Source organism: Rhea americana, unplaced genomic scaffold, assembly GCF_003343005.1.
Source record: "Rhea americana isolate MKP2758 unplaced genomic scaffold, rheAme1 scaffold_371, whole genome shotgun sequence".
Classification (NCBI taxonomy): domain Eukaryota; kingdom Metazoa; phylum Chordata; class Aves; order Rheiformes; family Rheidae; genus Rhea; species Rhea americana.
Genome location: NW_028186503.1, coordinates 548,378 through 566,502, shown reverse-complemented (window position 1 = coordinate 566,502; position 18,125 = coordinate 548,378). Strand labels below are relative to the sequence as shown.

General features: G+C 35.8%; 1 protein-coding gene across 1 annotated transcript in view; it reads right to left on the bottom strand.

Moving 5' to 3' along the window:
• Nucleotides 1–2,718: 2,718 nt before the first annotated feature.
• LOC146591423 (serine/threonine-protein kinase Nek7-like) overlaps nucleotides 2,719–18,125 on the bottom strand; it is a gene marked incomplete at its 3' end in the record, with an annotated part of 52,750 nt that continues 37,343 nt past the window's right edge. The window contains exons 6-8 of the mRNA XM_085312947.1: nucleotides 11,793–11,901; nucleotides 9,338–9,445; nucleotides 2,719–2,888 (exon numbers count right to left, since the gene is read on the bottom strand). Of these exons, the coding sequence (XP_085169073.1) occupies nucleotides 2,719–2,888; nucleotides 9,338–9,445; nucleotides 11,793–11,901 (387 nt within the window). The remainder of the gene's footprint in view (nucleotides 2,889–9,337; nucleotides 9,446–11,792; nucleotides 11,902–18,125) is intronic.

Below are 18,125 nucleotides of genomic sequence, written 5' to 3'. Positions count from 1 at the left end.
TGATTAGTATTCTGGGGGTGTCTGCAGGACGAAAGCCCACTGTCTGTCTTCGGGGCTGGTGGCAGCTCGCTCGCTATCTCTCCTTTTTTTTTTTTTCTTTTTTTTTCTCCCCCCCTCTTTTTTTTGAACTGTAAGCCACCAACCTACAACCCTGTAAGGATGCAATTGCTACGCTGAACAATAAAAGGAAATGTGTAAAACCTACTTTTCCATGTAAAGGTCCATGTAGCAAAAGCACAGCATCTTAATTTTAATTAGTAAAGTCTACTTTGTTGCATATCAATTAAAACTCTAGTAGTAGTGTTTTTGAGGATTCAGAAATATCTGAGGCTCTGAAAAGCAGACTTTAAAATACACTTTTAAAATCTTACTGACCATGTTACTAAGCATTGAATAAACTGTAAAATAAGTTAGAAATAATAATTTTTAAAAATAAACATAAATTATAGCAAATTAGTTCAAATTTTTAATTAAAACGTAACTGAGAGGAGCTTAATGGCAATTAAGCATTCATTGAGATGTGATAAACATGCCACAGCTTTTCCCCAATTAGGTTGGAGAGAATCCAGAGCACATACTAACATGAAATCAATACTAAAAAAAGTGTTAAATGCAGGTAATGCATATAGAATCATAGAATAGAATCATAGAGTATGTATCACAAAAAGACATCCAGCATAAAACAGTACTGATAATAAACAGACTAATGTCATAGTCCATTCATGGCTTGAATAACCTTAAGAACCTCTTTAAAATAATCTTTAAAAGATGAGAAAAGTACTAAGTATATATTTTGAGTTTACTATACCTAAAATTTAAATATTATACCTCAATGATCAAAAAAGGGCTGGTAAGTTAGCAAGTTAACTAGACAGAATAAATGCACCTCCAAAAAGTTAAAATCTGTAGCTGGAGACACTGCTGCATGCTAAAATTATACAAGACATTTCAACAGTAAGAATCCTAATAATTGTTCTATTCTTACAATGAGTATAGGTAAGAAAGTCAACTTAAACTGTATCCTGATAAAAATGTCTTAAAAAACTCCACAAAGCAATAAAAGATGCTGCGATAATCACTGGAATGAAGACACTTAGTTACTTAGTATTTTCCACATTGTAAAATGAAATTTCAAAATTCAGGCATAATTTTTAATATATGCATGCAGCAGAGTAGCAAGCTCAAAAAAAATTTTTTTAAGGTGAGACATTAACTATTATTGAGATCTGACAATCTTAATTTATAACATGGAAGAATGTTCAATCTTAAAACACAGTGTTTATGTATTAATTAGTTAAGGTTTTTGTTTGTTTTGAGATAAAAATAATACTCAAGAAAACCAACAAGAAAAAAAAAAGCAGTAGTATTGAAATATCCTCATCCACTGGTGATATTTGCTATCTTCAGGCTCCTACTTGCGCAAGCATGTAAAGTAGAACATTCAAATTGAGGGTAGTTACCACGGTTGGTGTCAAGAAATCCCAATACAGAATTAAGTTCCACCTCAGTATTTAACCTTGTAAATACCTGCTATCAGGTACCACATTTAATTCCTATGAATTGTCCTAAAGATTTAGGAGTAACAGCTATACTAAAATCAGCAAACTCTTCAGAACTGGAATACAGCTATTTACCCTTTTCATATTTAGAGTAACATGTTTGATTACAAAATATATTAAACATTACTGAAGACAATTCACCTACTAGTAGCATACTAGTAGGTGCCAAAGTTTTCTACAAAATCCTAACGTAACAGGAGGCGCTGATCCTGCCGAACAGCATTCAGTGAGCTGTGCTGGCTCACGGAGGYGGGGGGCTTGTTTTTTCACCTACATAGAAAGAAGAGGGAGTTGGTGTATTAGTGTTTTCTTTAAAAAAAAATCTGGAAGATGATCAGGAGGATTTCACTGCAGGTACTACGATGCAGAGAAATTTCCTACCAGCGTCCTTCACCGTAACCGTTCAGCCTTTTGATCACCAAATGACACACAACGGAGTTAGAAGATGTAGCAGCCTTAGAAGCCTCCTATCCTTCACATCTCTGTTATTTGCCTCCATTCAAATTTGCCCTGTATCTTTTTCCCTCTTCAAAATATAGTATTATTTATAATTACATGAGTGATCCCTAACAATTCTTATTGTATTAACACAGAAATCAACAACTAATTTTAGTCTAACTAATCAAGGGAGAGGAAGGAGGAGGAAAAAAAAAACAAACAAAAAAACCACGTATGTCTCTACAGTAAAAGCTATTATCTTGAAAGTTAATCCAAGCTGGTAGTAGTAAGTACACACTAGCCCAATTTCTTTTATTTCAGTTCTAGATAACTTTAAAGAAACTAAGCTTGTATTAAAATAATCATCACAGTTTTAGCAAGCGTTAGTTAGATGCTTAAGTCAGTCCCACCACTTCTCAACTCACATATTATCAAAATCACATAAACAGCATAGGCCCTTTAAAACACCTAGAATAATTTTCACATGTGCCTGTCATTATTTGTTTATTAATCCTTCAGTTATGCCCAATCTTCAACAAATTCCTGTAAATTTTTTGTAGAAAGCCCAGTAAAAGGCAAGCCTCTAATAACTCACAGAAAAAAAGTAATTCATATGCTGAAATTCCTTAAGACCTCACCACTAAACATATCTTTCAAAAGACCTAATAGCTGAAAAGTAGCTTTTCCACAAAGCTGTATGCTTTTCTAAACAGCGAAATACAGAAATAGATCCTAAAACAGTACTTGATGTGACCTGGGGGGCGGAAGGCGGGTTCAGCGCAGTTATCGGTATTACCTCGTACAGCAGGCAGCCTAGAGACCAGATGTCAGATTTGAAGTTGTAACCATTCTCGTGTATTCTCTCTGGAGACATATAATAAGGGGTACCAACTGCAATAAATACAGAAGAATTTTTGAATGAAAAAAATCCTGTTATGAAGTAGTAAAATTGCAGTACTCCTGGCCAAGTTTCTTTTTAATCTTTTATTTTATTCATTTTACTATGCATAATTTCAACTCCTGCTTAGGACTCTCCAGTTTGATAAACACACATATGAATTGCGTACACATTTCATCCAATAGAGCTTTATTTTCACTACTGATATCCAGTTACCAAAATCAGCTATAAAACAGTTTTTGCTTTTAAAGCAACTCAGAAAGCTCTCCAAAGTAAACGGGGTTTTTTTGTGCGTTTTTAACTGAGTTGTCAGCTCTTCCTTCTGTGAGCACACCCACCCGAGAAGGCTCCGTTCGAAACGGGCCCACGCGGAGCCCGCGGGGCTCGGGAGCGCCCGCGCCGCGGCGGCCCCGCCGGAGCGCCGCCTCGGAGCTCTGCCCTCCGCAGACAGCGCTCCAGCCGGCACCCGCGACTCCAGGGCGGCTCGCCCCTCCGCGTCCACCAGCCCCTGCCCCTCGGCGTGCCCCGAGGTACTCGGAAGAAACGCAACCTGAAAAACACCCCGACTCTTAAAATTTAATTCTGATATATTGTCTTTAAACTTTACCCCTATATCCCTCCCAAATGCGACTGCCTAACAGCAGAGAAAAAAAAAAATCACTGGCCAATAAAGATTTTTACTTCAATTTTGTTTAGAATATCTTCTTAAACATTTAATTCCTGATGATGAAACCCAACTGATTTGAATTAATTTCAGTACAAAATCCACACTCACAAAAGTGAAGAGTATCAACCTCATGTGATTTTATTTAACACAAACTACGAGGCTATCATAGGCACTTCTGCATTTCTGATTTAGTTTCAACTACTCAGAATTCATCTCCATATGGGTTCTGCAAATGGAGATGCAATGAGTATGTAAATTATTCCAAATCTTAATGATCAGATTAATAATTTTAATCTAATTATCTCCAAAAGTTAACAGCTTTGTTTTGACAATGTGCCTTTCCCTCATTTTATAAAGGCTGAAAACTCAAAGTACAACCACACTTTTTTTTTGGGGGGGGGTGGGGAGGAGAGAAGCGGGTGTCAGGGAAAGGTCCCGGGAAAGGAGAGGGTCGCCCTGGCCCTGGCCTGCAAGGGGAAGCAGGATAGAGAAAGGCACCTCAAAGTGATGAAGGACCCTCAAAACTATTTAATCTCACAGGGCCCTCATTCACCCACAACAGCGGATGGCCAGGAAGGATGGTCTTTTTAGAAGGAAATGAAAGAACAGGCATACAGATAGTGGCTTGCAACTTCAAAACTGCCATTAGAATATCGAGAAGTGAAGAGTATTACTCTGTTTTTCTAACATAGTAAACATACATTAAAATACTGCTATTGATAACAGTTATGTTAAAACTGGAAGCTGTAACTAAACAACATTTGCTTTGGTGTTATTATATCCTTATAGTACTTCCCTGCTAAAGTCCTCGCTTTTTTTCCTGGGATTTGTAAACTTGGATACCTTTTAAACTTTCAGCTGTATTTTGCATCTATGAATTAATGTACTGATTTAGTAATTCAGATGCTCTATTGGTAGAATTCATTTAACAACAAAAACTAATCTCRTAGTAATCTGGTTCTTCACTCGTTACAGAATCACTGCCTTTCCTGTTCGAACACATAAAACAAGTAACTGGCAGTGAGCAATGTGCCCGAAAGAGGCTTCGCAGAATCCACAGGAGGCAGCTGAAAACACAGAGGTTTGAAGGTTCATAGTTTACCAAAAGCAAAGGTAATTTTAACCAGTAGCTCTGGGAAAGCTGCTGATACGTTAGGGGTCTGATATGGCYRTGAAAGATTGATGATAGTGAAAGAGAAGAACAAATGCTATCACTTTACAGAGTTTAGCCTAGYGTAACATCTTACCTGCAACACAGCCTGAAGCCCCCAATGAGCAACAAGTGAGGAATAACAGAAGTTACAGTATATAATCACTGAAATCACAGAAACAAYCTAAAGGTTTGGACCTCATTGTTACTCAAACTGTTTTTAACAGCACATGACACAGAAGAATCAGTGTTCTGACATCCAGAAACTACTGAAGGCATTGCAACTGTTCTTCAAAGTCACCAACAACCTCAGCATATAGCAGTATACTGCTGGCAAGCAGTTACTAGATTCAATAATATGCATGCTTTCTTTCTAGATCATTATTTTCTCTGTTACGTGAGATATGTATCACAATATTATAAAGACATGATACTTTCTTTAATGATCCGAAAAATTTGAAAAAGAGGGATAGTACAAGACAAAGATGTAATACAYTAAGGTAGCTATAGTTTTAAAGAATAAAATTTGCAACTTCAACGCTATCTACTGCATTTCCACATCACAGATAATCTGCAAGCTTTAGTGGTAACCTCCTTGAAAACGACCAGGCTTCAAGTAAACTGCTTCCTCAGACCCTGCTGCTGCTCTGGAGCTCCCTTCCTTTTAAGATACCAGACATTTGGGAAACGCTGTTTCTTTACAAAAGCTTTCTATTTTTCCAAGAAGGGGACAGAAGTAATGGAAATGGCAGAGACAAAGAAACCATTACAGAAAAGGGTGTTAGAATGTGAACGYTCCCTTTGATTACCTGCACACGTGCATAACGTGCATTGCTGCTGAGAAAAAGTTTGTTTGAAAATTGATAACGCGTGGAGGACTTGCGCAAAACGGTAGCTAACTAATTGCTATCAAATATATTTTAAATTGTGAGAAAAGTTTGTCTGGTAAATGTTAAGAATACTTATACAAAATAAACACCTGATGAGTCAGCATTACATAGACTGGTTTTAGAAAATGACTGTGATTTAGCAAAATAGATCTGTTTCTTTTCTGAAGAACCTTTAAGTACGCTTCACAAAGACTTTGACAGTGTTCCACAATTAGATAAATATTACATTATCAAATAGGAGYAGACTAATTCTATTCATTTTGTGTAAAAAGTCCAGGATATGCAATACTGAAATTCCATGCATCTGAATATGACAGAGTTTAGGGAGGGTGTTAAGAAATACAGAAGTAACCTGAAGTGATCCTAAAGGACTGCAAACAAAACTTTTATGTTTTGATTTCTTTAAAAACTAGGGCACTTTGTTAAAAAAAAAATGAAAGAAAAAACTTTTAAGTGTGACTTACTATCCAAGAGAGCATAGGAACTTTATAATATAGACTTCGATACAACATGCAGGTGCTTAKCAGGATGAACGGTCAAAGCTAGACRAACTAGGCTACAAATAAGCCAGTTATGAAACACTGCAGGTAACTAACTACCGAAATAACTTCAATCGCAAGACAAATTCTCCATAATYGTAATTTTTTGAAGGTAAATTTAGTAGATAAGAGACACAGACTCTTCTTCAACCACAGACACCAGACCTAAAGTAAAGAACTAATCCAAAGCAGTTCTATAGTCTAGCCTACATTACGCAAATGGTGTCACTGCAGAAATCAATCTGCAAATTTCTTTAGTATTTTATACTGCAGCATAGTAACAGTGCAGTAATTAACCTTTAGTTTTCAGATTACTGTAAGAAATCTGAGATTTCCGTATGCAAAATAAAACTGTTCTAATACAGCTTCTTTGATGAATGTGATGAATCAGCTGCATATTTCCCCTGCCAGTCTTCCTACAAAAGGAGTGCAGATTWTCAGAATAGTTTAGCAGAGAATATGAAAGTGCACCTTGTTCTCCTCACAGCAAAAAGGTGCTGCATACCACCACCTCAACACCAGCTCTGAAGCTCTCTGCAGGGTTTGAGATGCATATGTAAAATAGAGTCAATGAGTATTTGGGTGTATTTTTTGTGATGCATTTCTATTCCCCCACAACCTGCATGAGTTTTACAGTTGAATCCCTTGTAACATCGCTCTATGCTGTGAGTAGGGGTACAGTAGAAATGACAGACGTTGCCAAGCCACAGTAGATCACCAAGATTTAATTTATTTTTAAGTGTATTACTATAATATGGACAATACTTAAATTCACAGAATGACTAATAAWGATGAAAAAAGGTACAGGTCTAACTCAAAGAGGAAGATCAGTTTCYTTTACCTTAAGGAGACACTTAAATATGAACTGTAACTATGTGTTTTAGTTACCAGTGTTTTAGTTAACAGTACCATAAGCAGGCTTCAGCAGTGCCACTTCATTAGAGTGCATAAGGCCTGGTATTCAGCCTTTAAAACAGTAACAATAAGGACAAAGGAATCAGAAGTCTTTCTTGGATACTTCTTGAAACACCTTTCTAATAAGGTCTTCTGAAGCTAAGAAATTTGCCTAGTCTGTCTAAGATTAGCRATATAAAATGCCTTCTTTTCATTTGGATTTTTGTAAGAAATATTTTCCATCTTTAAAAAGGTGTATTCATGCTATCATAAAAATTCCATTGTTTTGATAAGGCTGCATAGAAAGCATTAAGAACATTAAACATTAAACCCTGTCCAGTAAATTACTTAGTTTTAAATGGTCCATCACCAAGTATTTTAATCAGTATTATTCACAATTAGCAGTTACAAGCAGTGGCTAATGAAAATTTTAGTACATTTCTTTATCTCTGAAAGCCTTAATCTAGTTTGCTACTGAAAATTTTATAAAGCCTATATATAAAAAAAGGTATAAATTGCTACACAGAAATTGTCTGCAATTGACTTGAGTCCTTCCATTCAGATCTGAGCAATTTTTCTTGGTGTTAACGTATATCAGCATCAGCACACCCCAAAGATAAAAACATAGAGAAAAACTGGAAGGCACAGAAGAGTGCCCAGAGCCTTTCTGGGAGACAGAGAAGTAGGGATGTAAGGTGAACAAAGTTGCCTTACTAAAAATGGTTATTTTGGTTGTTAATGCAAGTATCACCCACATCTCAGGTATGTTATAAACAGGGTAAACATCAATACTCTTTTTCAGTAGTGTATTGATAACTGGAACAATCTGAATAAATTTAATTAAGATGTGAGGATAAATATGGCACATTTTTATCCAGGAGGTCTAACATTTCACAGCCTAATTAGAACCATCTGCATCTGAACAAACACRTTTCTCTGCATACCCTTCTACGGCCCTAAGATAGGAATTGTAAATACTATTAAATACTTTTAAAAGTCACAAGAATGTTTTCTTTTTTTTTATTATTATACACTTTTGTCAAGCATACAAAAACACCTAAGTCACAGACTCAAATGCCTGCTCACAGTATGGTCACTGTCATTTCTTAAAAATCGTCTCTGAGCAGTATGTGAATCAATTTTAGCTATCAGCTAAGGTCCTCTGGCAATTCTAGATGTTACCATAAATAGCCCCGGTCTTGAGGGGTCTAAAAGTTAAAACCATACCTTTTGCATTCAGTGACCTAGACTGAATTCAGTAACCATTAAAAACAGCGATTTCAGAAAAAAATAGCTTTCCTAACTAAAAAGCTACATCACTCTACTATAAACACAGAACCTTATATTTCTCTTTAGAGTAGACATATACTGTAGTTACAAAAATTCTCTTTTTCTTCCACTTAGATTCCACAGTGTGTCAAGTTGCCTGCACTTAAAAAATATGACAGATATCTTCTTTTCTTTGAAGGCTTCTTAATCATTATAGATTCCACAAGTTCTCAGATCCTACTCAAAAAGCTATGAGTTTTTTGGAAAAGAAATAAAGAYTTTTTAATGTGGTAGCAAAACATAAATAGGGCATTTTGGAACACGTGCGTGTGCAGGCGCACACATACAAACACACTTATAAATGCCTTTACAGCCTACAAAGTCCAAAACTGATTTACCCTCAATCTATTTATCTTACAGAGAGAAATTTCACCTTATAATACTTTTTTAGGGAATGACTGCAATGATACTATGTAATTACTGTAGAAGAATTGTGATTCTTTTCCACTTTCCAATCTTGTACTTACTGGGGGGGAGAAGGGGTCACTATGGCACAGRCAAAATTAATTATTTAATCAAATCTGTCCTGTCATTTTGAGATTAATCTACTACACTCCTTTTTTTAAAGCAGAAAAGCTTCTACTTTAGCCCTTTCAAACCACATCAACCATATACAGGCACATGAAATTACCATATTCTTTCCAACACTGATTAAAATTTAAATGCTAAAAGAAAAAAGTCAGTATTATTGACACTGCTTTTTCCTAGTATTTCTAGGAAAAAATGCTACTGCATTAAAGACTTGTTCTGAGCAGGCACTATATATTAAGTGATTCAAACAAAGAAAAACAAGGAGCTCTACTTGTGACAACACTTCAGCATTACAGCTTTTTGTATTTGTCCATGGTGCTGATCATTTTATGTTTTTAAAAAGCTTTAGCATGGCAGAGTTTTTTTGTTTAAGTGAGAGGGCACAATATTACCAAAACATAAAACCTGCAACCCTCCCACCCACAAACACACACTCACTTACCTAAAGAATGTGCAGCTGTGGTTTTGGAGCTGAAAAATCGTCCTAGTCCAAGGTCTCCAAGTTTTACAACCCCTGTAGCTGTAATGAACACATTAGCTGGTTTTATATCTAAAGAAAAAAAGGAAAAAAAACAGTGAGATTGCAAGAAAAGCTACCACTTTAWTAATAATGAACCAAGAGATTTTTAATTTTGGCTAATATTGACAAAATTCGACAGTGCTGTTCAGAAAAAGTGAATCTAGGATTCAGAATTCCAAGCCAACTATTTTAATAGTATAAACWTGACTCAAGCTACATGAATAGCAAAAATAAAAGGCCATGAAAAGTTAAAAAATAAAAATAAAAAAGATACATAMACAGGGAATTCATTATTACTTTATAAACTATACTTAAGTACTCACACTAACTGGAAAACTTCCCTATTTTAAGACAAATATTTTTACAAACACTAAATCCTTTTTTTTTTAATCACTTCGAGTGACGTGATATTATTTGAAATAGGTAACTGATTCTCTTCAATATCAGGCATTTAAGAAAAAAACAGAAAAAGGTAAGCTGGTAAGTYTTACTCAGGAGAATGGCTATTTGAACTCATCACTGAAATTGGGCTAATCAAGCAGAAACAAAAGAAAATAATGATGTATACCCCAGACAGTTATATTTCACAAGTAATATTCAATTTAAGCTTTAATTCAATTCTYCAGAGACAAAAACAAAGACTTATTTTATGATTTTTAACAAGGTATCTGTTAAATCTTCAAAATAAATTGACCTGCTTTTTTTTCTTTTTTTATTAGGCAAGTGTGCTTAGCTCTTTTTGAGCTCAAGAGCAACACACTGTGGCTCAGAACTTAAAAGAGAAGTCACGTAATTTTAAGGACAGAAGATTACAGTTTGCATAAAACAGCGGTATGCTGAAAGGAATAGTTAAAAATCCTTTGAATTCCAGCATTTTCAGGTTTCCAAAATAACACTTAAACAAAAAGCAAACAATCAAAAAAAAAAAAAAAAACTTACAAGCTCTAGGGAGGAAGACAGAAGCAGGTTTTTTTTCCTGCTATCTAACATAGTTTTCGAGCATTTGGAGAGCCTTTTGCCTAAGTATCCAACACTGCTATCAGCTAAACTTTTTTTATATATATATACACACACACACACATATATGTATAAATATATATTTGTATTTATATATATATATAATATATAAAAGCCTTAATTGTCATTGGTTTTGGTATGTAACTGTACACTTGTTAGATTTACCAGAAATGTTGAGAGCAATATTTCAGTTTAATGAGTTTACTTCARTTTATTTTGGTTCAATTTAAACTAGTTTAAATGAAAACTACTATAAAAAGATACTTTTATTTTATGGAAAGAATTCCTAATCTTATGTCTTTCTCTGTGTGGTTTGCACTCACAGACATCCATACTACCCAGACAACTGCGTAGGCAAAAAAAAAAAGGAGACTCCCAAGGGAAAGGCATCTGCAGGGGCAGAGGCRTCTAAGGTTATCTGCAGAAGGGTGCAACCTCTAGCTGTCCATGACAGCACTCAGCAGAGAAGGAAGGACTTTTACCTTTAAGCAGTTATCTGCATCCCAGCAGAACGAAGCTGCAAACTTACACCAGGCATTTTCACATGATCCCAAAGAGACAAGAGAGCCCACATATGACTCGTGGCCAGAGGGATTTCCAAGAGGGAGGGGGGAGGGAATACATAGGAGAAGCAGCTATACTACAATCTGTATTCTTGGATTCTGAGTTACAAAATAAAATGAAGACAATGTATGGGGAAAACAGCAGTAAAGGGGGTTAAAATAGGTAAAAGATCTTTAGTACATGACAGGCACGGCTAGCAACTATGTAGGTTGTCGGGACAAAATACATGTCACAGGTCAGAAACAGTGTAGAGGGGCAGAGGAGAAGAAMGAACGCTCACGCCTGCACACGCGCCAGGGAGAAGGGAGAAAGGCCTATACATCACTGGAAGGACATATGGCAGGAGGCAAATACCTCAGCAAAGAAAAAAGGCTCAAAAGGTGAGGAGACTGGAGGAAAAGCAGTGAAAGAATACAGGTAACGGAACTGAGGGAGACAAGGGCTAAACACAAGAGAATAAAAACAAAGATGAAAAATAAGAGCCAGCAAAATGAATTGAATAAGTAAAGAGGCAGCAACAGCCAAGTTTCCATCACTTGTAAAACTATCACTTCTTTGGAACACTAGGTATGACAAGGCACTACAGCAAACAAATGCCTACACAGCAAAATACATCTACAAGCATAAATGTCTGCACACTCCACATTACTTACAAGATGCTAGAGAAACATACCTTGCATTAGCTATCCATCAAAACTTGATCCTGTTATGTTTATCTGGTGTCATTTGCAATGAACCAGCTTAATTCTCACACAGTAAAAAGTTAAAGACAAACAATCTCTGATTCATGTATTACCTCTATGCATGACACGACGAGAATGCATATGCTCCAATGCGCTGCAAAGTTGAACAAAGTACTTCCAAACTGTTCTTTCAGGTATCAATCTCTTCTGTTTCTTAAAATGCTTAAAAAAAAAAAAAAAAGAGCTAAGTATTTAAAATTTGCATAAAATGACTGAAAARGGGAACAGAAAACCCTTTTTATTAAAGCTTAATAAAAGAACCTCACAACCTAAGGAGAAAGGTTTAAGGAAAATTTCCTGATACAGAAAGCTTTTCTCTTAAATATTAAAACATTTTATTAGTGTGGGAATTTAAAGTCAGTCAACACATAGCCAAAAAATTGACATTAACGAACTAAAACTGCTGTTGCAGAAAGGTCTTACACAGTATTTAACAATCCTCAAAGCAGGACTAATACGGTCAGAACAACCCAGCACAGAATCAGTAGGCCACCGAACAAATGACAGCCAAATACAAAACATAGCTACAAGTGTCCTGAATGAAAAGTTTCTTTATACTAGTATTAATTCCCATATAGTCATCTTTAAAATAGAAGAACAGAAATAGTAGCAGCATATACCCACATAGAAAAATTAAACAAGAAAGGTAGATTTGAAGCTTATAACTAATCCAATACGTAAAACTGGAACAGGAGAACTGTGTATTTCTGAAAATTTCATACTGATCTATCTGCTAYGTTCAAATATTTTCCATCCTGTTTTAACACTATAAACAGCTATTACTCATCACTGGTAACAGTTTGATGGCCTGTTAAAGCTTATAYGAAACATAATTGTGTTCTGCTACACATATTTCCTTCAAGAACTATACTCAGGCATTTGAGTAATACTGTTCTCCAAAAAATACACACTGAAAACCTGGAATTCAGCCAAATCTAAAATATGCAAGTTTAATCATTACAAATTTTGCAGCTAAAGACAAAATGACTGAAAAATTGCTCAAAAATCTTCTTGTTCTTGAAAGAATTCAGACTTTAAAGTTAACAGACAAAGCAAATGTATGAACAGCTAATACTAGCAYAGTTATTAATGTAAAGCAGTTTACTTAGAACCACTTTAACAGTGTGTATATATGCAACCTAAGTTCATAAAACAAACATCACTCCGGAAAAAAAAATGTCATATACTGTCTTAAAATGTGCTGCTGTGAAGTTGACAGAGACGTAGAAATATGAGAAAGACGTTTTTAAATTAGCTATAGTAAAATGCGTCATTTACACAAAGGATCATAAAATTTCACCAAAATGTTTTCAGTTATAGGGATTATTTCAAAACGCGTTTTTATTTTAATGAGGCAAAACATGCAAGTCACTTTTTAAATATTTTTTCCTCTCAGTCTTGGACAGAATCCAAACAAACCCTGTGTATACGCTCTCCCCCATAGCTGGATTTGCATATCAGAGGGCTGTTTGATGTCAACAGGAAGATGGAGACCAGGTTTCTTTTCATTTTAAAGCAAATGCACAATACATGTAAGTATGTGTACATGAAAGCATAGTTCCTTGATTTAAAATGCATTCTGAAATCATCATAATTGTAACTATGTACTTTAAACATTCTAAAAGTTTAATTCAAATTTAAGTACAGGCAGTGATGAAACAAAATGGCTAAAAAGGATTTTTGTATTACAAACTTTAAAAGTACAAAGTTGGTTTTAAGTAAAGATATTATTTTAAGATTTTATTCATTTACTATCTATGACACTATATTGGAATGTAAGCATGCTATACAACAGTATTGAAGATGCAGTCTCATTCTACTGAAGGCRTTAAAAATCTCGTGTGATAGCAGTAACTCTTCTTCCTGAAAGCATCAATAATATTAATTTATTAACCCTACAAACTGAGTATTTACCTGTCTAAACAGGAAAGTAGAGAGCGTTCTTAGATTYGGTAACAATGTTTATACCTAGCTAAGAAGTCGACAATATTTTTACTGGTTTAAATTTAAAAATAATCCAATAATTAATATTGTTTTATGTAAGTTTCACTGTCTCTTTTCAAAATAGGTATTCTCAATCTTTTCTTGAACTGCTGTCCACCAACAAGCAGAACACTGATGAAAAGCATAAGCTATTAAAAAAAAATTTTATTTTGCACAGAATTAGGTATCCAAAGAAGTTGGATGTTTCTATGGAAAAGCCCAGTATGCAGCTTGAGTTTTGGAAAAGGAAAAAAAAAAAAAAAGAGAGAGAAAAAAAAAAAAAAAAATCACATTTTTGTTTAGAATCCTACTTTCCATCCAGAAATATAAACTGAAGTAAAACTTAAACAAATTTTAAAATGTTTTATGCCCAAGAGCATCACTAAAACCACACAGCACACTAACTGTACTCAAATTAGGGATCCTTTTCTCTCTCCTTTATTTTAAAATACTTCACAATGAGAAATGCCGTCGTTGTAACATTAGTGGGTTTGCCACTYTCTGTAGGAAATCCAAAACACAGGAGATACAGAGGCGAAAGAGTAAGTTTCAACCTCTAACAGAGAGCAACACATCACTAAAAGCTTTGTGTTGAAACTAGTTCACTGCCTGGTGATCTACTTACTTAAGCAGTCTACGACGCACGCGTACAAGTTAAACAGCTTTCCCTCATTGTATSCAGCTTACCGTTACCAGCCCCAGCTCAATCTCAACACAATACACCCTGAGATACAGCTTTCTAAAGCACTCTCGTGTTCAACGTTTTACTACTCTTCTGCTGTTTATTCCTTATGTTTGTGGCTCAAAAGATAGCCCTGATGTCTCCAAAAAAACCAGCTCGKGATGTCTGCCTGTCTAAGCAGTGGCAGGACACACAGACACCCAAACCACCACCAGAGCCCGCACCACCACACCATCCCATCTACGGTAAAAGCTCGGTCCCACCACGGGTGAAACGGTGCAGAAAGGGAACTGCTTGTGCGTGGGTATTAAACCCGGGCACCATCACAAGCTATCATTTTATCACACAGAGAGAGCATACCAGGCAYGCTCAAGCAGCAGACTGTCTCCCAGCAAGGATTATTTGTTTAAAGACCCACATCCCATGAAATTGCTATCTGTATGTTTGAGAAGGGAATCATATTAAACTACTTTKAAGAGTTTTCAGAACATCAGTACAGTTAAAACGGCAATTCATTCATTTAATATAAATCCAATTTTTTCTGGTCATAAGATAGCTATTCAAATGCCTTAATGAGCTTTAAAAGAGGCAGGTTACCAGCAGGCAGGATATATTAACAGCTTGTCTTTTCTTCCCTTTTAAGAGAGCAACCGAGCAGTTTCGTTATGGGAAAGTGGAACGCTGGTTTTCCCTAATGAATGGCTAGAAGTATTCTGCAAATGTTTCTGTCCTAGTAAAGTTAAATCTAGCTGCCTTACACATAAATAGCATATGCCACTCTGTTTCTTAGAGATGGAAAAAATTTAAGCGAAAGATAGATGGACAAAGTGAAGTTTAAAGTCTACATGAAAGCATTRAATTATATTATACTGAGTTTCTACAGATGATGCTTTAAAGGTCAGATTCTGAAAGCAAAAGTGACAGCAATTAGAAAATGGCCTATCCAGGCTTAACAAGGACAGTTTGGTGAATAATTTTAAAGTAGGTCTTCAGAGTATGTTTTGCTTTTAGAAGGCTGGGGGTTTCCTGCAGATGAGCGAAGAACAGTGAGCACATGATTTCAGTACAAAGCAGAGACTTGTGCTATGATGCTTACATCTCAGTAACTACTGCAGTTGTCCAGGGTTTTTTTTGAAAAAATTTTAACGTTCAATTCTGACGTTACTTTCTTGGAGAACTGTAAGCTGTGATTTAGGATAGTTCAAACCTTACTACCTGGAACAGGGGAAGGAAAAAAGAAAGAAAGAAAAACTTGAGCAGTTAGGAAGCAGACTAGACTAACCTACTATCTCACTTGGATCATCAAATTAAATAATTGATTTTACTAAAGGAGAACACATCTAGACAAATTCACCTAGATTTTGGTAAGACATACTGTACAATGCTGTAAAGGAAATTAATTACTGTCAAATTAATAAGTAAATTGCAGTACCTCTAAGGAAAATAAGGTGCAGCACAGTAATGGGAACTACTGCCTGAAGGAGATTATAGAGGGAGTTCCTGAAGCCCTGCGAAGCCAGAATAAAAGTCTTTCCCACCAGGTTAGCAAAGGAAGTCAACAGCCCACTTTCACCTTGCTCTTCTTACATCACTTTCTTCAGCAAAGAAAACAAGAGGTTTAWGTAAATATCCTGCAGAAAGAGGATAAATTGACAATCTAAACTGTTTGTAGAGTCAGTGGTTAAAAAAAAAAATATTTGTTCCTAAGATGACTGTCAAATGAGCCCACAAGAAGTACTTTCATCACCTGATTTTTTGCTGTGTATTTCCTAGGCTAGAGTTACCTTCTGAAAAAGACTATTTGGAAAAGCAAAATGAAGATGAGCGAGGATGATAATTCCCTTGCTGTAAAGAAATTCCACTAGCATTTTTCCTTATACATTTTGATGAGGATCCTGACAGCAACAGAAAGCACTGTCTCATGACTTCACACTGGTCCATCAAAACACTTAGTTATTTTTTGATATTTCATTAAATAGACTTATGAGAGCACAGTGAATTAACCACCAGATACTTGTGGCAAGGAAGCTGAACTTCAACAGAAAAGGAAGTAGAATTATAAGGAATCCGAATAACGGGTAATGAAGCGCTTAGAAACTTCTATTTGCTGCTGCTTCCCCTCCCGCCCCCCTTCTTCTTAAGGATTCTTCAATACAGACTCACAGAARGGAACCTCGAGAGGAAGCGAAGGTTGGGCAGCCGCAACAGGAAATTCTGGAAGTCTAGGCAAGAGTTTTAACTACGTGAATACAAAGGCAGGGGAACCCACAGGACTGGCAAGGGAGCGCAGGGTCACCACGACAGATCAGTGAAGATTGATCCCACTGTCTACACAAGAGCAGACACTCTTGTACGTAGACAGAGCTTCTACATAAGCCTTACTTTCCCTTTAAAAGGTTATATAATTCCAGCAGAAAAGCAGCATCCCAGGAGTTTTGTCTGGCTCCGGTCTTTCTTGAATTCAGCTGCCCACCTCTTTAGACTGCAGCAAGTTTTCTGCCCTTTTTCCTTGTTTTCTTTGTAGAACAAAAATGGAACTTTCTCCCATACCTTGATTCATTCATCCCAGCAACAAGAGGACCACATGTCAAAAGCAGCAGCTGACTCTTAGTTGAAACAAYAGAACAAACATTAGGCAAAAAAAAAAAATGTTGGTATCTACTAGCTGAACATACAGAAACTATTAAGTATTTGGCCAATAATAAACTGACTTACATATTATTGTAAGTGTACAAAAATACAGGTAAATATATTAYTGTATTTAGACTTTTTCCTCCCTCAAATATTCTTTACAGCTGATTGCATGTTCATTTCCTGAAGATGCCGTGTATTTATTTTTTCCTCTCAGAATTTAGAAAAAAAATGCATTTTAAATAGCTCTTCCTCTATACCTTGACATATAATAAATTTATCTATAGCAACAACAACAAGAAAACACCTCAAAAACAGTACAAAACGCTAACAGGAAAAATAACTATAATAGGAGAAGTACTTGTTAGCAACTGAAAGCCCGATCAGTACAATGAAACCATGATCTTTCCTCTCAAGAGAGAAAAARAGAATACAATTGAGATAGAAACTTGATCTTAAACATTATCTTCTTCCACACAAAATCAAAATAAAGACAACTAACTTAAAAGGGATAGAAACCCTTCTAAGAAAACGTAAACCAAAATTTTGGGGGGTATTTTCCATTTTTAGTACATGTTCTTTTATGTTAATAATCTGTTAATCAGACTAAGAGTAAAAGACTCCTGATTAAACTCAGATCTTTGAAAGAGCTTTGACAAAAGGCATTTTTTATATAAAAAGTGATCTTTTCAAGTATTCAGTTCATTTTTCTTTACTGCATAGTCCAGCCATAATCACTCAGTTCCACTGCACATTTTTTCCCCATGCAAAAGCAAGAACATACAGTATCTAGAGATACAGATCCCCTCCGTGCAGATCTGCTTGCAGAGCCAATGAAATGAAACTTCCAGTACTGCCTCCACAGTCACCAYCGAGCAGGGCTTCTTAAAACACACAGCCACATGGTTAAGTTCAACAGTACTCGCTTGCACGCATTTCTACCCAATAAATCCCCTCGAGTAAACTGCTATAGCACAAAGAGGTGACGCTTTTGTCTGCATCATTAGCTCTACCTCCGGATAAAAGCAATGCATGACACACACACAGTGGCCACCAACTTTCCTTTTTTAAAAGCTACAAACACTCAAAC